The sequence below is a fragment of the Mercenaria mercenaria genome, chromosome 17 (genome assembly GCF_021730395.1).
Source record: "Mercenaria mercenaria strain notata chromosome 17, MADL_Memer_1, whole genome shotgun sequence".
Taxonomy (NCBI): Eukaryota; Metazoa; Mollusca; class Bivalvia; order Venerida; family Veneridae; genus Mercenaria; species Mercenaria mercenaria.
In genome coordinates this window covers 49,143,824-49,171,769 of record NC_069377.1, presented here as the reverse complement: position 1 = coordinate 49,171,769, position 27,946 = coordinate 49,143,824, and the positions used below count along the sequence as shown (strand labels likewise).

The 27,946-nt window shown below is 35.6% G+C and overlaps 2 protein-coding genes across 3 annotated transcripts in view; one reads left to right on the top strand and one right to left on the bottom strand.

Annotated features, from left to right (window-relative positions):
• Positions 1–152: 152 nt before the first annotated feature.
• On the bottom strand, positions 153–25,367 carry LOC123537068 (protein arginine N-methyltransferase 1-like). Of its 2 annotated transcripts, none has more exons than XM_045320620.2 (10): positions 25,239–25,367; positions 19,928–20,062; positions 17,454–17,609; positions 16,501–16,564; positions 13,733–13,881; positions 7,355–7,442; positions 5,353–5,468; positions 4,669–4,819; positions 3,584–3,708; positions 153–2,628 (listed from the first exon to the last, which is right to left on the bottom strand). In XM_045320620.2, exons 1-10 carry the CDS (start codon positions 25,254–25,256, stop codon positions 2,545–2,547), a joined length of 1,086 nt encoding a protein of 361 aa, XP_045176555.1. In that variant the 5' UTR covers positions 25,257–25,367; the 3' UTR covers positions 153–2,544. The 2 variants fall into 2 exon arrangements, with proteins under 2 accessions (XP_045176555.1, XP_045176556.1); XM_045320621.2 differs by having other exon boundaries at positions 19,928–20,059; positions 25,239–25,321.
• A 6-nt stretch (positions 25,368–25,373) lies between these two features.
• LOC123537069 (transmembrane 7 superfamily member 3-like) overlaps positions 25,374–27,946 on the top strand; it is a 36,564-nt gene continuing 33,991 nt past the window's right edge. Inside the window, exon 1 of the mRNA XM_045320622.2 lies at positions 25,374–25,529. Within this exon, the coding sequence (XP_045176557.2) occupies positions 25,472–25,529 (58 nt within the window). The 5' untranslated portion in view covers positions 25,374–25,471. The remainder of the gene's footprint in view (positions 25,530–27,946) is intronic.

Sequence of the window (27,946 nt, the reverse complement as noted above, 5' to 3'; positions counted from 1 at the left end):
GCTTGGACTAAATTCTGAATTTCATACTCCTTTACAAAAGTGGCTGTACTCGATGTATTCAAATGAAATATTATAAAGTTAGCCCTTAGATCCAGTTTTAAGTTTATTTACAAGAAGTCTGATCAACTCTGGTAAAAACAAAAGAAGCATGGTTTTGTTGCACATGACTTTATTTCATGGTCATTTTTGCTGACCTACAAAAGCAAACAATTACATAATTAATAAGTGGACAATGATGGGATGATTAAAACATGAAAGATGAATGAAAGACTAAAAATCTAGATGTTGTACAAGAAAAAAAAAATGTTTGTCCAATGAAGAGCATTAATTTTCTTCAATTCTATGAAATTAAATGCCCATACTACTACTTAGCACAATAATACTGCACTTGAAATAGGTGACGCAGCAGGAAAATTCAACTGTCAAAAGTGAAAACAATTTTCCTGCAAGATTCCTTCAAATTACAAACAGAAATTTACAGCAGTTTAGCAAACCTTTCTTCAGAATCGATATGCATACTGCAGTTGATAACATAAAGAGCTCTAAAACATGGCTCAAATGAGACTAGTCTCAGAATACTGGCTTGCCATTGGTCAATTTCATGAACAATTTATTTCTTCATTTATTTGGGTTTTGCTGTGCACCAACACAGTATAGGTTATATGGCGCCAAACAGGACTATAAATTTTGGTTTTACATCTCATTTACATCGAAATAAAAACAAGAGGTATGGAATCAAAATTTGCATACCTGCTAGAATCACAAGAGTTACAGCAAAACCAAGTGTTAAGACCCTATTAGTCGCCTCTTACGATCATGCAAGGGTAAGGCAGTGGTTCCAATTCTTTTCATACAAAGATCGTCCCAGAACCACAATCATCCAATCTCATAAAAAAGTTTCAAGACTGGTCCTCAAAGTTATTTTATAAGCCTGTAACAGTATTTCCTACATGTTTGTTAACTGTTGTTTCTAAGGAGTGTTTGCGTTCAAGTAATCTACTCAAATCTATGATATTACTCTATCAGTAATAACACATCTCATGCAAGTATCTATCCAACTCCTTTACCATTTCACTAAATAAATACTTCAGCTGCAAGTTAGGAGCAAAATGTGAAAGATTTTCTACAACCTGCATTTCACAGAAATTTATGCTTGGAAGAGATACTGCTGCTGAACTGAATATGTTCTCAGCTATCCATCCTGCTTAAACAGCAGTCTGAAGATTAAGATCAGCTGAACTGAAGTGACTGCTAACAAAGTTCAACTGTATACAGTCTCACCTTACAGATGAGATGAAAAGCACCTCATGACCATTCTATTGTTTTGTTCAATAGATTAAAAAGTCTGTAATTATCAAAACTATAGGCATGGTCCACTGCTGGAAAACAGCATATGTTTTGTTAGTCTAGATTAAAGTCATGGGACCATCAATAAACAAAAGACAGTAACAACATAAAACAAAAATATATGGGTATAAAATATACAAGATAATTACCTAACACAAGCTCAAAAAATGTCTCATTTTACAGATCATAATTTTACAAAATATAAAAATTTAGTGATAATGACTGTTTACAATAAAATTAGGACTGTAGTTATTTATCTCAATACGACGGCAAGCACTGTAATGAAATTCTTTACAATAAACTGAAATTACTTCAAAATTCCACCCACCAGCCTCTATTTTAAATGCATTTGCAAAATATGTTTTCATCAGCAAACAACTATAGAGTTCAAAGTGACAAATTTCAAACTAAATGAATCAGCTCGAGTTTCAGTTTCTGAATCTAATTCGTCAGTTCAGTATCTTTTTTTTAAAACTTTTGATTTGTGAATGTACAGATGCAACTTACCAAAAACAAAATATTGCTTTAATTTCTTAACTCTTGTTACGTAATCGTTCACATTATTATATAAATCCATGTACATGACAAGCCTATTTTGCAGTAAATATCAATACATACATATATGTAGTTAATCTTTTTCACTCAAATTACATACTAAATACTTAAAACTGATATTTATCAATACAAATGTAAATTTTCTTAAAGAAAAAAGAAAAGGTACATCTGATTCTTCAACTCATAAGTGATCCCAAATTTATACAAAAGTGAACTTAAATGTAATTTCTGTCCAACGAAAATTGCTGTGTTCCCTAAACCAAGCCCATAATTCATTTGTGTAACATTGTAATTTCACATGATCAAGTTCAAGAAATTTGCACACTTTCTTGAATGTATATACCCCTCTCATCAATATTCTCAACTTAAAACTAAAGTGTATTTTTCCAGAAAAAAAAAGCACATACTTTTCAATAATGTAGCATGCAATCTTGTTACATACTAATAACACATATGATTATATATTTTTATCTAGTCTATTGAAAAAGGGGCCACTTATTTCCCCTGGTGAGGCCTCTTTGGTAGGAACAGCATGCGGTGTGATGCATCAATCCGAGGTGATTCTGTATCACAGTCAGGCCTTGAGTACATGTGTACTCAATTATGTTTGTTTCCATGGCAACAGATTGTCAAGTATTGTTACTAGCGCATTTTGTATTTTAAAGTCTCTTTCATGGACGACAACTCTCCCTCAAACTCCACATCTACCTCAAAGTCTAGATCTCTCTGTGAAACAAAAACAACAACATGAAATTAGATTTTTAATGGCGAACATCTTCAAACAAAAGCTATGTAATGAAAGCAGGTTTTACTATTTGAAGTTACTTCCACATAATACTATTTTACACATAAAAGCTTTTAAATTAGCAAATTTTCTACATTGAAAAAAGGGGAATATTTTGCTAAAATGAATGTAAGCCAGACTTAAGTAACTTGCCATGAGAGGTTACCACATGATGACAAAGTCATGTGGCAACTTCTGCTAAAAAGGGGCATAATCTTTGACAAATATAACCTAGAATTATGTAACTTGCTACATTAGGTCATCTCATGACGCTGAAGTTAAGTGTAAGTCTGAAAGGATTTGGCCAAAGTTTTTGAGGAACTCGAGTACATGAAAAACTTCAACCAAAATTTCTAAGTTAAAAATGTAAATCAGTCTGTAACATCATTTCATAGCGCCAAATATATGTGTGACATTTGATAGTACAAGGCCTGGTAATTTTGGAGAAACTTGTTTACATTTTAAACTTTTGTGACATGGAGTCCGATCAAAGGCCGACAACAAATAGCTCTACTATTAATAAAAATTCCAATAGTTGAGTTAAAAATAACCAAACAACTATAACAACAAGACCTTTTATTTGAGTTGTAATTGTTCCCACCTTTAAAGACACTCCTATGAATGATCTTGTAGCTCTGGGCCTGGATCTTGCATGCTTGACTTATGGGTAAAATTTCCAAGAAACTCAGTTTGGTAGAAACCAAAAATTTAATGAAATTTAATGATTTTACTATGCACATTTTTTGCTATTGATTTATCAATACAGTAAAAATCTAACTATTTCGGATGACACTAAACACATAAATTTCTCCCCTTTTCCCTGAAACAGAGGGAGGTATTCACTATATCTGCAAGGGTTTCACACCGTATCTCCAGGAAAGTGTAAGGTATACATACGTTGTTTTTCTTATTTGGCTGCATTGTGATGGTGCCTGTGATTTCCTCGCCTCGTTTCACTGTCAGATCAGTCTCATTGAAGTAAAACACTGTCTGTTTCCAATGGGTGTAGGGTGCTTCAGGAGCTATTAGAAGAGAGATCATGAAAACATATATTTCACTGAAGAAAACTAAAGCATTTTTCTGACTGGATTTTCATTTTGCTTTAAGTTTTAAAGTCACACCATTATACATAAAGTCACATGGCGGCTTTTCAAGCTTTCGATGGTAAAGGAAGACCAAAGGTGCCACTTCAAACATTATTTCAAGCATGTTTGGGCACCTGGGTAGAACCACCGACCTTCTGTAACTTGATGACTGTATGAAGCTATAAAGAATATAGATTTCATGTATGATACTAAAGGTAATTCAGAAGTGCAGAAAGCAGCCAAACAAATTTCTATACACTGAATTTAAGGACAGCAATATAATATAAAATGCATAGTACATCTGTTCCTGGATTTCAGATCAGAATTATTCTGGCAGAATGTTGAGCCACCAGCACCTTTGGCCTCTAAGTGTGACCTTGACCTTAGACTTAGTTCTGGTGCATGACACATCCGTCTCATAATGGTGACATTCATGCCAAGTTACATCAAAATCCAACCATGCATGAAGAAATGCTCCGGACCAACTTCAATTTGACCTTTGACCTCCAATGGAAGCACGCACGGACGTACACCGACCCAACGTAAGTGACGCCTATATCGAGCTCACCGCAAGCGGGCTCGACAAAATTGGCACAAAAAGGATCACTAAAGACTTAAAATTCATCTTTTCTATAGAGGACTAAAATTTTTAACTCTTCATGTGGATCTTGCTTTAAAGTTAGGAGTCTGAAACTTCTGCGACACATTATCTTCTTTTGTTAAATATTTTGAAAATCAATCTAATTGACTGGACAACAGACCGACAATGTGCAAACATATAGATATATTTTCACGTAATGTGGTTTCGATTTTCAAAATGCAATAAAGTTTTTGTAAAGGATATGTGTTATCTATAAGACATTCTTAAACCTGATAAATTGGTCAGGGTGACTTTACCTGTTGAGAATCCTGTTCTCTTATGACATTTAGTGAACTCAATGTTGAAGAAGGTAACTAGAGCGTGCACATAGTCATTCCTCCGACATGACAAATGGAAGGGAGCAGTAAAATGGAGATCCTTTTCCTGTACTGTGTATATATCCACCTCCTGAAAACAAATATCCTTTTAAAGTCAATTTCACAATGGATCTATATATACCTACAAACAAGTCAAAGCTTCAGTATTTTAAGCTTTCATGATCTTAATTATAATCGATCAGACATCTCTACTTAAACTTCAATCTCTTCAGTACTTCTGGAGTTGTGCTCTGACCAGGGAGACATATGACATATAGACGATTACCCTTCAGGATGTTTAGTGAATATATATTAGCACTAGTACTGATGGTCAGTTAACCTAACAAGAAATGTTGCTGGATTATGTACCAGTATTAACACAAAATTTATCAGCTTCATATAATTGATGAAGCCATACAGTACTTTGTCTCATACACAGATCATACTTCCTAGCTAACAGTTCATAATCTTAAGTTAATCTGAGCTAACTGGCTTGATTGAAATCAAAGTTGAGAATGTTTATAAAACTTAAAAACTCAAGATAGAAACTCATGAAACTGATAAATCAACATTTCAGTGCTTCCAACAGCTAAATTATACAGGTGTAAACAAGTGAGAACTTACCTTAACAAGACAGGAGTTTGTTACCACCTGTTTGGGATCTACTACATCAACTAATGGTTCAGATATTGCAACCTTTCTTATTGTACTCATATCAAAACCATATACATTATCCCACCCTGAAAACAAACAATAAAACATGTCAAGTAGAGCTTGATCAATGTTTATCAGGTCAATATGCAACATGATCAATATTCACTGAGCCAAAGTTTTCTTCAGAACCTTGTTAAATTTCTGTAGACAGGACCCCTACATACTTTAGGGGATTGAAGCCATGTCTCTGATGGATAATTCTTCATTACATTTTCGAGGAAAATTCTTGTAAAATTTCTCGAGGTTCTAACCAGCCTATAAGTATTAGCTGTATATCATGTACAACATTTCTTCAGTGATAATACTTGACATCTTCCATCACCTCCAAAAGTTTGAATAAAATTCTCTCAAAAACAAGAGACAGCAAGTGCATAAAGATTTCAAGATGACAAGGCAGTCTGAAAGACAGCTAAATCCCCCGCCACTGCTATAGATAGTGAAAGGGTAAACCTTTGATTTTAGCTGTGACCTTGACCTTGAACTGACATGGCTGACTCATGAATTCTGCACAACATCTTGATGAGGTGATCATTTGACCAAAGTTTCATGAAAATCCTTCAAGGGGTTTAGGAGATACAGAGCTGAAACCTTTGACCTTCAGTTGTGACCTTGACCTTGAGTTGACATGGCTGACTCATGAGTTCTTGATGAGGTGATCATTTGACCCAAGTTTGATGAAAATCCTTCAAGGGGTTAAGGAGATACAGAGTGGACATCAAATGGAAGGCTCAAACCTTTGACCCTTAGTTGTGACCTTGACCTTGGGCTGGCATGGTTGACTCATAATTTCTGCACATCGTTCTGATGAGGTAATCATTTGACCCAAGTTTATAAAATTCCTTCAAGGAGTTAAGGAGATATAGAACGGACACGAAATGGAAGGCTCAAACCTTTGACCTTCAGTTGTGACCTTGACCTTGAGCCGACATGGCTGACTCATAAGTTCTGCACATTGACTTGATGAGGTGATCGTTTGACCCAAGTTTGATGAAAATCCTTCAAGGGGTTTAGGAGATATAGAGCGGACACAAAATGGAAGGCTGAAACCTTTGACCCTAAGTTGTGACCTTGACCTTGAGCCGGCATGACTGACTCATGGGTTCTGCACAGCGTCTTGATGAGGTGATCATCTGACCCAAGTTTTATAAAATTCCTTCAAGGGGTTTAAGAGATATAGAGCGGACACAAAATGGAAGGCTCAAACCTTTGACCTTGAGTTGTGACCTTGACCTTGAGCCGGCATGGCTGACTCATGGGTTCTGCACATCGTCTTGATGAGGTGATCATTTGACCCAAATTTTATAAAATTCCTTCAAGGGGTTTAGGAGATATAGAGCGGACACAAAATGGCAGGCTCAAACCTTTGACCTTGAGTTGTGACCTTGACCTTGAACCGACAAGGCTGACTCATTGGTTCTGCACATCGTCTTGATGAGGTGATCATTTGACCCAAGTTTCATGAAAATCCTTCAAGGGGTTTAGGAGATATGGACCGGACACGATTTTGTTACGGACGGAAGGACGGACGGACGGAGACCATTCCTATAATCCCTCCGCCACGGCGGGGGATTAAAAATTTGTTAGAATGGGGCCTACAGTGTCATGTCTAAAATTTTGGTGCAAAATTTATTTCTCTTATGTTGTATGATGTAGGTTATGATGTGGAACAATATTTCAAATCTGAATCAAATCCATTCGTAGTAACAGAGGTAGACTGAAAGTGCATCAATGAATAAACCAGAATAGTATAAAAGAGGCATAATTCATAAAACACAGTTTGGCTGAAATTGGCTATGTGATTAATAAAAAAAATCTTCTTTACTGTGGATGACAGCATACAGACATTCAATGCCCCTAAATAGTCATCAAGGGCACTGTGTGCTCAAGTGAGCTAGAAGGAAATGGAACTTACAGTTAATTTTCTCATCTTTGTACTGCCTGTCTTCAATTGCAGTCACATACAGTGTGGCTCTGTCTGGGAAGATCATGCCATTTGGTGCCTACAAACATGTTATAGTGGAGAATCAGTTCTACTTTGCTTTTACAAATATACATGTGTACAGCTGAAACAAATGAAAGCAACCTTTTTTTATTATTTTTAACCATACTTGTGCAGTATAATTTAACCCTTAGCATGCTAGATAAATTGTCGTCTGCTGGAAATGTCATCTACTAAAATTGTAAAGTTCATTCAATTTGCTCCAAAATTGGAAGAAATATTGTCAGAGTAGCAAACAGCTTGGAACCTGATCAGACGCCGATTTAATCAGCGTCTGATCTGGTTCCAAGCTGTTTGCAAAGGCTGTTAAATTCGCCTGCAGCAGGCTAAGGGTTAATTCAGTTAATTATATTGTATAATCATCAATATTAGGGAGTGAAAACTAATTTTCATGGTTAAATCGTTTTCATTGTTCCGTTTAAGAAAGAATTTTTTTTCGGAGTTCATGCTAAGTTAAAGCAACTGATGGATTTGCCCATTCGTATTCTGACATGGTACTATAAGAACATTTTCTAGGACTACATGCATCTTAGAAACAGCTGCACATTACCTCTAAGCAGGGTAATTGTAACAGTCACCTTTCCTTTTAAGGTTCATACAATATGAATCTCATAAATTTCAATATTGGGTCTGGGCAGGTAATTTTCATGGTTTTAATAGTTTCATCAATATAAGACATTAAATATCAAAAACTGAACTCCAATCTAGTTCATCTTTAAAGCTTATGATTACATAGTTCCATGTAATAGCCTTTTTGACGTAAGCTGTGAAACTGCCCACAAAATTAAATGATTCTACAAACAAGAGCTGTCTCCATAGGATGACACATGCCCAGTGCTCCAGCTAGCTATTTACAGCAGGGCGCATCGCCCGTTCCGAAATTCGTTCCGCCCTGTTGCCCCGCCAGGCACCCTGCCCGTTTTACAACCATTCATTTCTTTTTTTTTAGCCAAACTTCCCTTTTTTGCCTCTGTGATTATAATACACTGCTTTATTGCCCCCTTTTTATCGAGTGATACACGCCGGGGGGCACTGACATAATTAGCAAACAGTTAAACAATATTACCTGCTGTAATCGTGCCCGAGGCAGACCATGATATTTTAGACTGCTCCACTAGCATTAAAATCATTGAACCTTAGTGTTAAAACAGTTTGCAAACCAGTCTGAAATCATTATCATTTCGCGCCACCTGTCAAAGTGTACTTTCGTTTTTGGTAATATAGTCGTAAATACCCCTTTATACATAACTGAAACTTAAGTCCAGACAACAGACATTTATATGTAATTAATGAAAATCGATCACAATCAAATTTAAATAGGAAAATATTTTGATTTTATTGTTTTACAAGTTTTTGAAATCGAAAGTAAGTTGTCGTCTGCTTTGTGAAATTGCCGTTTTTTCATGAAGATTTCTTTGAAATTAGTTTACTTAGATGTAATGACAGGGTACACTTTAATGTCAGATACTGTGAAATGCTGTTAAACTGTCTTTGCATCATAATATTTTTTCAAAAATATTGTTTAAACTGGACATTCGACGACTTTTAGAAAAAACTGTAACCATATCCGGATATAAAATTTTGGATACCCGGAATATGTCTATTACAAGTGCTAAACTTGCTTTTAGACTGTTGTAAGTTAAAAACTTTGCCTGATTTCATTTATTTAAGTGGAAGTTTAAACTTTACTTTCTGTATATAATATGTTGCAGGTATAAATTTATAAATATCAAGTAGCCTACATGGAGATGTGTACTGAAATTGTAGCAAGTAAAATAGGCCTAAACACATAGATATTGTTATTCAGTGTGCAATTACAAAGAAATGTTACAAGTTGAAAATCAATGCCAAGTAAAATACAAACAGCAGAATTTTTAGTTAATAAATAGGTGCATTAGAGATGACAGACATAGCCTATTAAAAGACCATACCTAAAGTGTGCCAAAAAACATGCCTAAATTATGCCAAATTCCATGCCTAAAGTATGTTAAAATGCACTGTATGCATGGACCAGTTATATTTTTTTCCTGGGGGAGCACGGTCCCGGACCGACCACCACCCCAGAAGTGCCCTTTTCAGTGCCAGCACCCTGCCCTTTTTTAATCCTAGCTGGAGCACTGCATGCCCCCGATGGCACTCTGAATGAATAGTTATGGCCGATGTTAGAGTATAGGACCTTTGACCTACGGACCTGGGTCTTGAGCGCGACATGTCGTCTTACTGTGGTACACATTCATGCCCAATAATTTTAAAATCCATGCATGAATGACAAAGATATGGACTGGACAAGCCCATCAATGCACTATCATGAAATATGACCTTTAACGTCTAAGTGTGACCTTGACCTTTGAGCTACGGACCTGGGTCTTGTGCGCGACACATCGTCTTACTGTGGTACACATTCATGCCAAGTTATTTGAAAATCCATCCATGGATGACAAAGATATGGACCGGACACGAATGCACTATCATGAAAAATGACCTTAAACGTCTAAGTGTGACCTTGACCTTTGAGCTACGGAGCTGGGTCTAGCGCGACACGTCGTCTTACTGTGGTACACATTCATGCCAAGTTATTTGAAAATCCATCCATGGATGACAAAGATATGGACCGGACACGAATGCACTATCATAACAAGAGGACCATGATGGTCCTGAATCGCTCACCTATCCCCACATGACCCAGTGTTGAACTGAGTATGACGTCGTTATTTCTATTATTTGACATAGTGACCTAGTTTTTGAGCACATGTGACCTAGATATCATCAAGATAAAAAATTCTGACCAATTTTCATGAAGATCCATTGAAAAATATGGCCTCTAGAGAGGTCACAAGGTTTTTCTATTATTTGACCTAATGACCTAGTTTTTGAAGGCACGTGACCCACTTTTAAACTTGACCTAGATATCATCAAGGTGAACATTCTCACCAATTTTCATGAAGATCTCGTGAAAAATATGGCCTCTAGAGAGGTCACAAGGTTTTTCTATTTTTAGACCTACTGACCTAGTTTTTGACCGCACATGACCCAGTTACAAACCTGACCTAGATATCATCAAGCTGAACATTCTCACCAGTTTTCATGAAGATCCATTGAGAAATATGGCCTCTAGAGAGGTCACAAGGTTTTTCTATTTTCAGACCTACTGACCTAGTTTTTGACCCCACATGACCCAGTTTCGAACCTGATCTAGATATCATCAAGGTGAACATTCTGACCAATATTCATGAAGATCTTATGAAAAATATGGCCTCTAGAGAGGTCACAAGGTTTTTCTATTTTTAGATCTACTGACCTAGTTCTTAATCCCACGTGACCAGTTTCGAACATGATCTAGATATCATCAAGGTGAACATTCTGACCAATTTTCCTGAAGATCCATTGAAAAATATGGCCTCTAGAGAGGTCACAAGGTTTTTCTTTTTTTTAGACCTACTGACCTAGTTTTTGACCGCACGTGACCCAGTTTGGGACTTGACCTAGATATCATCAAGCTGAACATTCTCACCAATTTTCATGAAGATCCATTGAGAAATATGGCCTCTAGAGAGGTCACAAGGTTTTTCTATTTTTAGACCTACTGACCTAGTTTTTGATCCCACATAACCTAGTATCGAACTTGACCTAGATATCATCAAGGTAAACATTCTGACCAATATTCATGAAGATCTCATGAAAAATATGGCCTCTAGAGAGGTCACAAGGTTTTTCTATTTTTAGATCTACTGACCTAGTTTTTACCCCCACGTGACCCAGATTCAAACTTGACCTAGATATCATCAAGCTGAACATTCTGACCAATTTTCATGAAGATCCATTGAGAAAAATGGCCTCTAGAGAGGTCACAAGGTTTTTCTATTTTTAGACCTAATGACCTAGTTTTTGACCCCACGTGACCCAATTTCGAACTTGACCTAGATATCATCAAGTTGAACATTCTGACCAATATTCATGAAGATCTCATGAAAAATATGGCCTCTAGAGAGGTCACAAGGTTTTTCTATTTTTAGACCTACTGACCTAGTTTTTGACCCCACGTGACCCAGTTTAAAACTTGACCTAGATATCATCAAGGTGAACATTCTGACCAATTTTCATGAAGATCTTGTGAAATATATGGCCTCTAGAGAGGTCACAAGGTTTTTCTATTTTTAGACCTACTGACCTAGTTTTTGATGGCACGTGACCCAGTTTCGAACTTGACCTAGATATCATCAAGGTGAACATTCTGACCAACTTTCATAAAGATCCCATGAAAAATGTGACCTCTAGAGTGGTCACAAGCAAAAGTTTACGGACGGACGGACGGACGGACGCACGCACGGACGGACGACGGACGCCGCGCGATCACAAAAGCTCACCTTGTCACTTTGTGACAGGTGAGCTAAAAAATGACCTTAAACGTCTAAGTGTGACCTTGACCTTTGAGCTAGGGACCTGGGTCTTGCGCGCGACATGTCGTCTTACTGTGGTACACATTCATGCCAAGTTATTTGAAAATCCATCCATCGATGACAAAGATATTGACCGGACACGAATGCAGAATCATGAAAAATGACCTTTAACGTCTAAGTGTGACCTTGACCTTTGAGCTACAGACCTGGGTCTTGAGCGCGACACATCGTCTTACTGTGGTACACATTCACGCGTAGTTATTTTAAAATCCATCCATCCATGACAAAGATATGGACCGGACACGAATGCAGTATCATGAAAAATGACCTTTAACGTCTAAGTGTGACCTTGACCTTTGAGCTACGGACCTGGGTCTTGCACGCGACACGTCGTCTTACTGTGGTACACATTCATGCCAAGTTATTTGAAAATCCATTTATCGATGACAAAGATATGGACCGGACACGAAAATTGCTGACAGACAGACTGACAGACGGTTCAAAAACTATATGCCTCCCTTCGGGGGCATAAAAATATTTACAAACTAAACTTGGAATGAACAATTTTCAAAAATTAGCCAGAAAATTGATGCTTTTTAAAAGCAACATTTCATTAATGCTTCCAACAACATGACTACTGTTCAAATGTTTTTTTTTTAAAGGTCTTTACTGCAGATTGGGGAATATTAGCAACAGATTGATTTTCATTAATATTTGCAAATAATGCCACTCATAAATTGAAAATATTCACAAGTATCAATGTACATCATTTACTAAAACAAAACAAATGCTTTGCGATTTCTTAACACAGTAAATAAGTCTACTAACTACGAAATTGCTATTAAAATAAAACCTTCATGAAATATACCCAGTCTAAAGTAGTACTAGAAATATACCCAGTCTATAGTAGTACTAGAAATATACCCAGTCTACAGCAGTACTAGAAATATACAGTCTACAGTAGTACTGGAAATATACTCAGTCTACAGTAGTACTGGAAATATACCCAGTCTACAGTAGTACTAGAAATACACCCAGTCTATAGTGGTACTAGAAATATACTCTGTCTATAGTGGTACTAGAAATATACCCAATCTACAGTAGTACTGGAAATATACCCAGTCTAGTGGTACTAGAAATACACCCAGTCTACAGTGGTACTAGAAATACACCCAGTCTACAGTGGTACTGGAAATATATCCAGTCTACAGTGGTACTAGAAATATACCCAGTCTACAGTGGTACTAGAAACATACAGTCTACAGTGGTACTAGAAAAATATACATAGTCTACAGTGGTACTAGAAATATACCCAGTCTACAGTGGTACCAGAAATATACCCAGTCTACAGTGGTACTAGAAATATACCAAGTCTACAGTGGTACTAGAAACATACCCAGTGTACAGTAGTACTAGAAATATACCCAGTCTACAGTAGAACTAGAAATATACCCAATCTACAGTCGTACTAGAAATATACCCAGTCTACAGCAGTACTAGAAATATACCCAGTCTATAGTAGTACTAGAAATATACCCAGTCTACAGAAGTACTAAATATATCCAGTCTACAGTAGTACTAGAAATATACCCAGTCTATTGTAGTACTAGAAATATACCCAGTCTATTGTAGTACTAGAAATATACCCAGTCTATTGTAGTACTAGAAATATACCCAGTCTACAGTAATACTAAAAATATACCCAGTCTATAGTAGTACTAGAAATATACCCAGTCTGTAGTAGTACTAGAAATATACCCAGTCTTAAGTACTAGAAATGTACCCAGTCTATAGTAGTACTAGAAATATATTCAGTCTATAGTAGTACTAGAAATATACCCAGTCTATAGTAGTACTAGAAATATACCCAGTCTACAAAAGTACTATAGCTTACCAGCCACTTGTCTCTAGCGAAGAGTACTGTTTGTAACATAGATTCATAGAACAAGCAGTAGCCCATCCATTCACTGATAATAATGTCCACCTTCTCTATACCCTCTGGTAGCTCTACCTCCTCTACCTTACCTTTTACAAGGTAAATATCTGTAAAGCAGACAAAAAATAATGCAAAAGTAACATAACAAGTCAATGAAGTATTGCCATGCAATACAAAGTCCCCTAATTTTCTCTACTGCAGTATAACATCATGAACTGATATCTGTCAATGATGTATAAACAATATTGTACTATTATATACAATATGTTATAACAACACACATGGATTAAAATGTGCATATATAAAAACCCACAGTTGTTTTCATATTGAAATGTTTTTGCCGATCAATGCACTATCATGAAATATGACCTTTAACGTCTAAGTGTAACATGCATGTTGTACCACAGAAAAGTGGTCTCGATTTTTCTATACGGCCAATGATAAAAAAGTTAAAATATAATCTATTTATAGTAACAACAAAGGGACGTAATTCTAAAAACAAGGGTGCCTCATGGTGGTGAACATTTGGTCCAAGTAACATCAAAATCCCTCAATGCATGAAGAAGAAATGCTCTGGACAAAGTCATTCTTGAATTTGACCTTTGACCTCTATATATGACCTTGACCTTAGATCTAGGGACCTGGTTTTTGCGCATGACAATCCGTCTTATGTTGGTGAACATTTGTGCCAAGTTACATCAGAATCCCTCCATGCATGAAGAAGAGTTTTAGACTGGACAGGAAAAAAATCCTACTGACCTTTGATCTCAAAGTGTGACCTTGACCTTTAAGCTAGGGTACTGGGTGTTGTGCATGACATGTCATCTCATCATGGGGAACAATTATGCCAAGTGATATTGTAATCCCGTGATGGATGACAGAGTTCTGGATCGGACAGGAAAAACAAATTATTGACCTTTGACCTCCAATTGTGACCTTGACCTTTGAGCTAAGGGTCCGGGATTTGCGCACGACACGCCGTCTCATCATGGGGAACATTTGTGCCAAGTAATATTAAAATCCCTTAATGAATGTCAGAGTTATGGACCGAACACGAAACAGACCCTGTTCATGCTATGTTAACATTTGACTGCTAAGTGTGACCTTGACCTTTAAGCTAGGTGTCTAGGTTTTGCGCATGACACATCGTCTCATCATGGGGAACATTTGTGCCAAGTAATATTAAAATCCCTTCATGGATGGGAGAGTTATGGACCGGACAGGAAAAAAGCCCTGTTGACCTTTAACCTCCAATTGTGACCTTGACCTTTGAGCTAGGGGTCCGGGTTTTGCGCATGACACGTCGTCTCATCATGGAGTACATTTGTGCAAAGTAATACTAAAATCCCTTCATGGATGGGAGAGTTATGGACCGGACAGGAAAAAAGCCCTGTTGACCTTTGACCTCCAATTGTGACCTTGACCTTTGAGCTAGGGGTCCGGGTTTTGCGCATGACACGTCGTCTCATCATGGGGAACATTTGTGCCAAGTAATACTAAAATCCCTTCATGGATGGGAGAGTTATGGACCGGACAGGAAAAAAGCCCTGTTGACCTTTGACCTCCAATTGTGACCTTGACCTTTGAGCTAGGGGTCCGGGTTTTGCGCATGACACATCATCTCATCATGGGGAACATTTGTGCCAAGTAATATTAAAATCCCTTCATGGATGACAGAGTTATGGACCGGACACGAAATTGCGGACGGCATACGGACAGACGGACGGAATGAGGGAAAAGCGCATTCCTATAGTCCCCGAAACTGGTTTTCAACCAGTAGGGGACTAATAAAGACCCATACAAGTATTCACTTACTATGTAATGCTATAAAGTTTTTAAATGCTTTCTGTAGCACATATTTTTTTGGTCACTTTGAGAAAAGGTCTGGTACTGACCAAATTGGGAAAAATCGCTGCATTTTTTCTCAATTTGGGAACTGTTCGCGTCATTCTGTTTTTCTAACCAACAGCAGGGTTTTTTTTGGCCGTTTTTATAGCTGTTATTCGGCTATATTCCCAATGAGAAAAAGTATGTATTTTTCCCAAAATGAGTGCAAAAATTCCCAATCTACATTCTGAAAAAAATTTCATCAAAATTGCACAAATATTGACCAAATTACGGACAATTTTGTAATGGCAGTATGTTAAAGAGGTTGTACAATGTGAAACAAGTGTATGAGAAAGTGCTTAAACACATCCTTACTATATCCTAATGACCTATGGGACTAAATATTTCCCAATTTGGAACATTTACGCGTCAAAATTCCCAATTTTGGGTGGATAGGCTATGTTCCCAAATTAGCTAGAAAAAACCCTGAACAGAAATAAAAGCCCCAGATAGGCCTGTACATATCATAAAATCAATGATATTTGCAGTTAGGATCTGTTTTGCATAAAAGTCAATAAATTACCAAACCACTTAACAATTTTACCATTTTCCTTGGTCTTTTTGGGATTTTTTATGGAAATTGGGAAAAAATCAATTACTTTTTAAATTAGGAAAAGGTCCTTTTACCAGTACTTTATAAAGAAGGGAAAAAATCACTGCTGTAGCGGGCTTCAACTCCAAATCACTTGCCCCTCACTGTTGAGCGTATAAGCCTTGCTCAGTGCTTCCATCAGTCATCCAGCTGGTTAATGGAAGGTTTGTAGTTACACTAAAGTGTCAGTCTCTGAACACTTTATGAACAAAGAAAAAATGCATATGGCTTTCGAGAATGTACTCACTTTTGTCAAGCTTGTTTGCCTCTATGATGTTTTTAGCATGGTCTATAATACCAGAACATTCAATCTGAAATTAATCAAGGAAAATTCTAAGGTTATCTAAGATTTGCCTTCTATGTCTTGGCTAGTCCTTGCATTTATCTCAAACCCTAGTCACAGGTGAAGTTATCGCAACAAGCAAAATCTAGCAATGAAACTTGATAACTATCATTTGGGACTGAATGATGAAATGAGAAAAACAAGCAGGCCATGATGGCCATAGATAATCTAGTTCACCTGTGTAACACCACTTGCTTGAATAGTTTTGGTAGATGGTTAATTGGTTATACAAGGAAAATGCGAGTGTAAGAAATAGTGCCCGTGTTTTCTGACAAAAATCTTTACATATTTACTATACATAAAGGGAAAAGTGACAACGCACCCCCCAGCCCCCGCTTTTTTTTTCAGAATCAGAATAATTTGAGCAATCTTCATAGGGTCACAAAAGGAACATTTTTGTAAAATTAAAATTGAGCAAGCTGTTTCTGACAAGAACATTTGTATATATATAGGGAAAACTGACAACGCCCCCTGGCGGCCATGTTTCCTTTGATGAATAAAAACTCACACAAGGACCATTTGTGTGGAATTATCTTAAAATTGGGCCAGTAGTATCATACAAGATTTTTTAAAGTTTCCGGTATATATATAATTTATACTATAGGGAAAAGAGACCACATCCTATGGCGGCCTACGAACTGGAATAATATGAACAACCTTGGCAGAGGGTCACACAAGAACCATTTGCGTGAAATCACTTAAAAATTGGACACGCAGTCTCAAACAATTTTTTTGTTTTGAGTTTGCACTATATACATATATAGAAAAGTTACCAAGCCCCCTGGCGGCCATGTTTTTATCAGCACTGAGTGCTCAAGTGGGCTAAAAAATGTGGCAAAGAAAAAAGTAACACTCACCCCAATAACTTTAGCAGCTCCAGCTTTTGCAGCGAACATACAGAGAATTCCAGTGCCACAACCTACATCAAGAACTACTTTGCCTTTGAATAAATGTTTGTTGTGATAAATAGAGTTTCTGTAGGTTAGTGTGCGAACTTCATCCTTCAACATCTCCTGTAAAACATAGTTATGTACAATTTTAAATAAAGAACATTGTAAATCACCTTACTTCATCACTGTTCCTCCCTTAATGCGTTTTTTTCTTCTTTTTGTTTTTTGTGGGGGCTTAAATCACCTGGCCCCATTCCATTCTCAAACAACAGCACCACCTTGCGGGTGCAGACCCTCATCTGATTTTTTGTCTCTGTATAATAGCGAGCGAGTGAGTTGGGTTTTACTGCGAATCCACACAAAATGATCATATATCGCCGAGATTCTGTATAACAGAAATATTGTCCTACCCGTGTGTTGATATGATGGTTAATATAAAACAAAAAATCAGATATTTTCTAAGTCCAAAAGAGGCCATAATTCTTGCAAAAAGTAGGATGGAGTTATGCTTCTTGCTGTACAGAGTCAGCTTTTCATGGTGAACAAGTGTTAAAAGCTTTAAAGCAATAGCTTTGCTATGTGTTAAAATGTGGAAAATATGTCACATTAGTGATATATTAAACAATCTAATCGGTAAACACTGCATTTATCTGATAGTTATGCTTAAAAAAAAAACAAGAGGGCCATGATGGCCCTATATCGCTCACCTGTTATCATTGCACTTGAGGACAAGAAGGTCCTCAGAAAAAATATCTAAGTCCACAAAGGACAGGAACAACAAAGAGAAGAAACTTAACCAAAAAGAAAAAAAATTCTTACTAGGTACAGATATGTCAAAATACACCTAAAAATTGGAGGTACCATCCATGTTGTACCACAGAAAAGTGGTCTCAGTTTTTCCCTAAGGCCAATAATAAAAAAGTTACTAAAAATAAGCTATTTATAGTAACGTAAAAGGGAAGTAATTAAAACAAAAAATTATTGTAAGTGAACAAAAGAAGGATCTGCCAAATAAATCTGTTGACATAAATGAAATTTCAGATCAGTATCTTCATTAGTTACGGAGATATACCCATTTTAATTTGAAATAAAGGGAGGTAATTTGACATAAAATCAGTCCATAGTTATCTACCCTGATTGGCTCAGTCCAACTAATGACAATAATGAAATTTCAAATAAGTCCTATAAGTACTTACTGATATAAATCCATTTTGATTACAATCAGTGGAGGTAATCAGATATAAAATAACTCTGGAACCTACGATTGGATCTGATTTGTCATGGAATCCAAGATTTATTGTTGTTGAAGATATTTTGGAAGTTTGTATCAAATAAAACCATAAATGAAGTATCTATATGGCTGCAAAAGCCAAAATAGCCAATTTTGGACCTTTAAGGGGCCATAACTCTGGAACCCATGATGGAATCTGGCCAGTTCAAGAAAGGAACCAAGATCTTGTGGTAATACAAGTTGTGTGCAAGTTTGGTTAAAATCAAATCATAAATGAAGCTGCTATTGTGCAGACAAGGTCAAAATAGCTTTCAGGGGCCATAACTCTGGAACCCATTAAGGGATCTGGCCAGTTTAAAAAAGGAACCGAGATCTTATGGTGACACAAGTTTTGTGCAAGTTTAAAATTCAAATCATAAATGAAGCTGCTTTTGTGCAGACAAGATCAAAATAGCTAATTCTGGCCCTTTCAGGGGCCATAACTCTGGAACCCATAATGGAATTTCACCAGTTCAAGAAAAGAACCAAGATCTTATAGTGATACAAGTTGTGTGCAAGTTTGGTTAAAATAAAATCATAAATGAAGCTGCTATTGTGCAGACAAGGTTAAAATAGCTAATTTTGGCCCTTTCAGAGCCCATAACTCTGGAACCCATAATGGGATCTGGCTGGTTCAAGAAAGGAACCAAGATCTTATGGTGACACAAGTTTTGTGTAAGTTTGATTAAATTCAAATCATAAATGAAGCTGCTATTGTGCAGACAAGGTCAAAATAGCTAATTTTGGCCCTTTCAGGGGCCATAACTCTGGAACCCATAATGGGAACTAGCCAGTTCAAGAAAGGAACCGAGATCTCATGGTGATACAAGTTGTGTGCAAGTTTGGTTAAAATAAAATCATAAATGAAACCACTATCGTGCAGACACGAAATTGTTGACGGACGCACGGACTGACGACGGACGACGGACGAAGGGTGATCACAAAAGCTCACCTTGTCACTATGTGACAGGTGAGCTAACAAAAAACAAAAAACTTACCGACCCTACTTTTTTTGGCCATGCCACCCAAACACAACTATTTGTTTTCCCCTTATTCTGACGTGCAATCTTGCAATTGGAAATCTTCACTAAAAGTATTTAAAACAGACAGATATAGAGAGAGAAGAGAGAAACCCAGTTTATATCAACCAATCAAAAGCATGTACATGTACCTCATGAATGCCAAAATGAGCATATGAATCAAAGTAGTAGTCCTTGGATGTCATCTCCTCTCCACCCTCACCACTCTTCATCTCTTCGGTAGCCTCACCATTTGTGGTGCTGCTTGGACCATTTGTTGTTATCTGCTGAAAAAAGGAACATTTCTCAAAATATAAAAGCTATTTACTGTCACTGCTAGGAAGGAATGTACATAAAAAGCTGCAAACAACTACCGTAATAATTTATATTTATAAACGTGAAACAGCGCTAAACTTGATTCGATTTGTTCCATCTCGCAATTTGTAATTGGAAAAAACTCAGAAACCTCAAAACTGCATGAACTTTGGCCAAAAAGGTTACCAAACATTACACAAAATGTGGTTTTTACCACTTAAATATGAGAAAATAATGAATTTACTATTGTGGACCCCAGTTATAGCCGCGCAGTGATTTTTTTACTTTTTTTGGCAACAGCCCATGCCTTTTCAATTGGGAATTTTTAGCGCGATAAACTTCAAAATTGGGAAAAATTAACAAACCTTAAAAAAGAAATTATTTTGAAAAGTTTTATTTTAAAGGTGGTCAATCACAGTTAAACAACATTTTATGACATTTTTTTTACTTTTTGTATAGTCTGGTAGAGAATTATCTAAGGAACAAAAGGACCGATTACATAGAGTTAGATTCCTATTTGAAATGTATATTTTATTATTTTTATAAAATTTTGTAATTACTCCCCTTTAATATGGAAGTATATAAAAAGCTGGGTATTTCTTTTTATTTCGATACAATGTCTAGTTTACATTTGCATTTGATAGACATATCAACTATTGAACAATCTAAACCAAAATGCAAGTTTTAAAGCTGTGTGTAGCTTCTGAATTAATTTATTTCCAATCTATCTTGGTTGCGCAACCAAGATAGGCAAAGAGAGGTAATAATAATTTTTCAAACTTGCGTTTCTAATGACATAATTTTTAATGCAAATATTTTACAAATATATTAAAATATGTCTAATATTTATACATTTCCTTAGGCAAAGTATGTTTATCAAATTTATACTTATGGTAAAATAACTTGGTTGGGCAACCAGGATAGGAAAATGAAATTTTAAAAATACCTCCAGTGAAAATCTAATTTGTATTAAGTGTTAAGTGAACATAAATGAGTGTAAATGATCAGATGCTGAAGTTGCGAACAAATCCGTTACATGGCCAAAATCTGATTATCCACCTTTAAGGTAAATTTATTTCATTCAAATATGCACTGAGGTTGAACAGACAGGTTATTTTCTGATATCACAGGATCTGATGGCTCAGATAGCTTAGGGTCACCATGAGCTTGTTGATTTCTGAGGGTCATTTTGTGGGGACTCATATTTCTTGGACAGATCACTTTGCTTTTCTGACGTTCGATTTGAATTTAATTTCTCTTTAACTTTACCAAAAGATGTTCGAATGTCCGGAGTACCGATGGCGTGTTTAAGTTTTATTTTCTTATTATAATATTTGGAATTATGCGACATTTTTCGATAATTTAGGTAATTTTCTAACAATTTTTTTTCCGACTCATTTTGACGCATGAAAAAGCGTTTAGCGACCGTGATGAAAGTCATACTAAATGCCGTACTATGCCGTGACCCGTTTTATGTAAACAATGCGCTTCGAGTTGGCAACAAAATTCTGCAAATAAACCATAATTAGAGTCGGAATTTGTATGATTATTTGCATCGTTTTAGTTCAACTTTCACAAGAAATCGATCTAATTGGGAAAAATCATCTCGTTTTTTGGGAATTTTTAAGCATTTTTGGGGAATTTTGACCATTCTTGTCAATTGGGAAGACGCCGAATTTCGGAGTCAAATTGGCGCAAAAAAAATCACTGACAGGCCATGTTCAGGGTCACGACTGAAGGCAATAACTGAAGGCTGTTTGAATGGCATCATTTCATGCTTGAAAGATCTTACATTACAGTACATTATTTCTGTCTTTATTCACCCCAATTGTCTTGAAAGGCAACACATTTTAGCCAGGCTCCTGAAAAAAACCCTCTTCTTTGACTTCTGGAAACATCCACTAGATAACTGGTAATAAATGGGCCACTGACTAGCTTCTACCAAAAGCTAACATTGTAATGTTTACTTCTATAACCATGACTTTTAAAACTGATTTTATTAAGTAAGTATACATGTGTAGTGACATATAGAAAAGAGGAAGTTTTCAGTTTTGGTCATGTCTTCATGCATTTTTCAGTTTGAAATTGTGCTTACATTCCGATTTACCTTTTCCAGCCTTTTTTTGTAAATTTGGGGAAGGGTACCAGGTCCCTTTTGGAGGGGAAATTTACGTCGCAAAATCATTGTTTGGAGGAATATATCTGCTGAAAAGTTGTTAAAATCAGGACTGAAAATCAAAACTAATTTCATTTTTTTTTGCATGGGGAATTTTTGGCCAAGGTGGGGGAAAAAGTATACTTTTTAGATTGGGGAATGGGGCCGAATTTCGGCCCTAAAATCAGCATAAAAAAAGGCCTGTTTTCTGTACGAGTCTTATTCTGAACTAAGAACGTTTTGGGAGACTTTTTATTTTCTTGATATATTCCTATTAATAGCAGAGTTTTTCCCCTTCTAAAAGGGGTCAATGTTCGGCCCCTTCCCAATTTAAAATTGCACTTTTTCATTAATGAAAATTGTTTGCTCAAGTACCTATATTAATGCTTAAACAAAATTCACAAATAATTTGGATTTTGAAAATAATTTTGATAAAACAAAGATAATTTTCTGTCTTTGAAATAAATTTGCGCATTCTAAAACAAATTTTTCATTATTCTTTCATTGAGTTTAATTGCTTAAGCTAATCAGAGTCTTTCGAGATCGAGATAATGTCTCTCAATCCATACGAAATCTCCGACTTGTTAATACAACTGCTTGTTTCATACAGATATGATATATAATTACAAGCAATGATAAATTCAATTATCGCATAGTGCGGCAATTTTCCTTTGATCTTTGCAGTATGTTAAACATGGTAACACACATTAATACTACAAAATCTGTGCTGGTATTTTACAAAAACTGTTACGTTATATATCAACACAGAAATCTCAGAGTTTCATTAAAAAGAAACTGTTGTGATATATATCAGCACAGTAAAACTGTTCCGATATATATCGCAACACTTTTTCTCTTAACGTGGCCAGGTCTTATCAAGGGAGTATAATTTTTTCCTTTCAACGAAAAGATGATTTTAGCTCCAATTTACAGTTCACAGAGAAAGAATTATCACAAACACCTACATTTATAAAGTAAAAGCATAAATAAACTAGAATATTTCAAAGACTCGACAGTTATCGCCAAATTCAGAAATACATGAAATATATGAAATTCTGAGATTTCTCAAATGTTTCTTTTTCTTTGATTTTTTTTTTTACAAACAAAACAACAAGTTTTACAATATGTTTGGCCAATGAAATGCAAAGATTTATAACCAATGCAGAAATCTGTTGGATACTTTTAACTCACTTCCGAAATGCTATCAACAATTTCTATGAACACAGGCTGAACAAATCAAAGCTGTTTTCACAGGTAATTATCACCTATAAAGAATGGCTATAATTTCACAATGCTACACTACGTTTTGTTTTGTTTTATTCATTCTTATTTGTTTACGCTGCGCTGCGTAGTTATGACTGTTTCCAGTCTAACTAATCAATCGTAGGCCCAGCGAGATTTGAATTTTGAGACCCGTTGCCAGATACAGGTCGGCGCCTGGATCGATTCCAAAGAATTAGATTCATATGATATAGTTAAAAAGGGACCTTAATTCAAGGCCCGGGTGTTATTTTTGAACATGTCTGGGTCTTGGCTGGAGTATTTATTGTTATTATATTGTTTTTAAATGTTATATTCCCCTAAACTGTGTCATAATTTCCGAAATAATAAATAGGTTATAAAAGTATTTAAATTTATTAAATTTTGTCATCCAGGGTAAGAGCCGCGACTACCTTACTAACACTCCTGAAGCGCCTGAGAAAAACTGCCACTGACCATGAACTACATCTATACTCTTAAGCTTTATTTTATTAATATCAAAACTTTAAAAACATTAAAACTTTAAAAATACGTTTAAAACATAGCCTCTATATACGTCCGATTGTTGACAGTACACAGGTTATTTATAGATTACACGCCACGCCTACTGCATAAATGTGTCATATCGATAAATATGCTTATTTTATATTCTCGTAAACATTCAATGTGCTTCACCGATACCGTTTTACTATATTTTTAAAATGCTGTCATTTTGTCATTTTTTAATGTTTTTCAGTTCTGTTTTTTGCACTTTATAGTCCAAAGTCTGAATTTAATGATTATATCGGTATTAGTTACTTTACATATTATATGTAAAAGATATTTACGATCGCGCTGTATGAAATTTTGCGGTTGTTTTTATCAAAATTCGACCGTTTCTACGTGATTTTGGTCATTTTAATGAACTTATCTTCCTAAAAATGGTCTAGCAATATAGCTATATGTGTTCTTTAGCGATTCTGCAAATTTAAAGATAAAATATATATTAATAAATGTTTTACACGCGAATCCTGTGTACCCGTCGCCTAAATTACGCGTAAGAATTTTTACTTAAAATTTACCTGTTTACCTGTTGTTTGTTTACCGTTGTGTGTCGACGTCTATATGTTTCCGGATCATCATCACTACTGGATTTTCCTATGGTGGCGTCTTTCTCGGACTGGGTCATGCTTATGCATGCCACCATAGGTCCCTATCATATATATACAGTGCTGACCAATACTTTATATTATTTTATAGCTTTATTTGATATTGGTTGCTTATGGTTTTAAACACTACGAGATGCAGTTACATAATATATAGGTGGTGCATTAGGTGTCAAAGTGGAACATAAAAGACCTGTTACATAAATGACCATAAATGGACTGGTAGATAAACGGCCACAATGAAAACTGACCATCAGTCAACAGAGCATGTCCTATAGTTGGTGCCGAAAGTTGAAATAATGTTGATCAATGTCACGATAATAATAAGTTAAAAGTGAATGCAACGAAAATTTGCTGATCTATGCAAAGGTTTTTTTTTTAAGTAGGCTGAGGATTTCTTTTGTACACATTTGCTTTCTTACGACGTTGGGTTTGTTCAAGCGGGAAAATGACTAAATCTTCGCGGACAAGTGGTAGAAACCATGTTTTAATGAAAATGCCAATAGTTCCCAAATGAAGTTTAAAGACAAATGAAGAAACACACGCTTATTAATTTAAGAAGCCGATAATTTAAAACATATATTTTACCTCCATGTGTTCTGCCATTCTTTTTATGTTCACACCGCGCACACGTGTTGTGTACTACGTCTTGTCAGAAGACGGGTTCAAGTAAACTGTGGAAACATTAGCTTGCATTAATTTCATAGAGCATACCAGTCTAGTTTACCACAAATATTGATGACGTAAAGTTTCAAAATGGCAGCCTCCATAGCCAACAAAAATTAGAAAAAAACAAACAACTTTTTCTATGTCTTTGAGGAATGGCATCGCAGTGTATCATCACAATACTTCTAATTCCTTTTAGCTTGTTATATGCTGGTGAGAATTTAATCACATATCATTTTAAATTGTTAATTAAAACAGGGTAGCTTATAGACCCAACAACCAACTTCTTGCCAATCTTCCATGTAACTCCATGTAGAAATCGAGACCAGAACTCCATTCTCTGGAGTTAAGCTACAGCTTCTTAGGCCCTTTAGTTTTTCGATTTTCTACATTGGTACATTAATGTGAAATTAGGCGCTGCCTATCTGACGGGAAAACCTAGTGATAGTGATACGGATTCTTTCTTTTTTTTCTGCATTAAATTGTTCTTTCTGATATTTTCTGTTTGTCTTTCAGTTTTGACAGTAAGCCTGATGGTTTTGCTATTGTTATAAAAATAAGAAGGGGAAATGTTTTAAAAAGTTTTGTTTAAATGAACATAGATCTAATCATTTCTTCAAATGTATCAATACTAGACAGACAATGGAAAATAGTGTTCATGAGTTAAAGATAATAGTGATATTTGGGTGCACAGAATCTACTCTCAAAAACGCACCATTAGTTGTACTGATGATAAAATAGAGAAAAGTGGAAACTTCACATGTCGCTCAACACGACAAATACGAAACTGTTGCATAAACCCGGACAGATAACGGGGGGTTTTTGACCTGTCACTTTTTTATTTCTGCAAATTGTTATCATTTATTGGTATCAAAATAATGCTTTTGCTGAAAACTTTACATAATTCAAATTTATATCTAGTAAGCAAATTTTAACTCACACGAAGTGAGCGCCGGAAAGGGGTATGTAAAATGGGGGCTGTACGAACATTGATAAATTCGAACACTTTGTCATTTACAAAATTTTCCTCATAGTATTATATATGGTGCAACAGTCATTCAAAAGTGACCCAATATCAGGCCTTTATGTGTTGTCAGTGAGCATGCGTAAAACACACTCTTCCTCAGTAGTTTTGGATAAATATTTTATTATATACAGATAAATGCAAGTCATTTATTTATACATAATATTACCAATTTTGTTTCTGTTTACAACGAACATGCCTTTGCTATCAATTTGTTTCTCTAATACAAATTTCTGAATCCGGAAATGCACATATTCTTTTCAGTTCATTTGTTACAAACAAATAGTTTCTAAAAACGACAAAACAATCCAAAAAATAAAACACAACAATTTACACATGCCTGCGTAACATCACATTCAATATCATCTTGTTCTGATATTCTTTTGTAGTATAGATACCGGAACTTACATAATCCTGCTATCCTAAACACGGACTATTTTAATTCTTTTAAATGCCATTATTGTCAAATGACACTCTTTTAGGACAAATTGTGTTCCACTAATACAGCTATGGTAAAACTCGTGTATGTGAGAATGACAAACAACCATTTACTTGTGAAATTCTTATTTCAAATTCATTGTAAAAAGTTTTTGACCAGAATTTTATATATAACACAAACACTCTTGGTCTAAATTCAATTTAATTTACCTAACTGCTAACAGTCTGGGACCTTTTTTTGAATATGATTAAGTTTAATTTCTTAGCTTGATAGTGATCGTAGTGAGCCTCTCAAGTTTATAGCCAACATTTTTTTCCAAGTGTAATTTTACTAAAACTCTAGTCAATGAATTGACTTTTAGAAAGTAGTTGCAATGTATGTGAAAGATTGTGGAAGGGAGGGGAGATAAGCAATATTGATATATGCTTTTCCATGCCTTCGAATATTTTGTTCAAAATTTACAGACAGAAAATTGGTTAACTATACTTATTATTGATTTGTGTTCCAGTAATTGAAAAAAGTGTGATAAATATAAAGAAAAAGAAATTAAATTGGGCCTAAGCTAAAAAAAAAAAAGAAAATTGGTTAACTATACTTATTATTGATTTGTGTTCCAGTAATTGAAAAAAGTGTGATAAATATCAAGAAAAAGAAATTAAATTGGGCCTAAGCTAAAAAAAAAAAAAGCACCTTACGAGATTCGAACTCGGACCTCGCGCATGGAAAATATGTGCGCTAAACACTGGGCCACAGTGACTTGTGATATAAATGTGCGATAAAATTATGTATATAAATAAATTTTGTTAGGACAGCGTGTCTTTATTCATTTTACATTGACATTTTTGAAATTATTGGCTTTTCAACATTCATAGAAATAAATAAACAATGGTTTTGTTATTCAAACAGTGCAGTAATGTAGCTTACATCATAATTCATTATTGGAAACAAAACGCGGGCCGCTTGAATCATCCATAAACTCGTTTCATGAAGAAACCCGAATAACACCGATTTCTATTGATACCGCGAATTTTCAACTGGATAGAATAATTTGTTTAAATAATGCGGCGCCCGATCGTTCATAAGAAATTTTATTTTATCAGATGTCGTCCTGAAAATTATTTATTGCGCAAGCACGGCAGCAGGTCCGGTAGAATTATGGGAGAACAA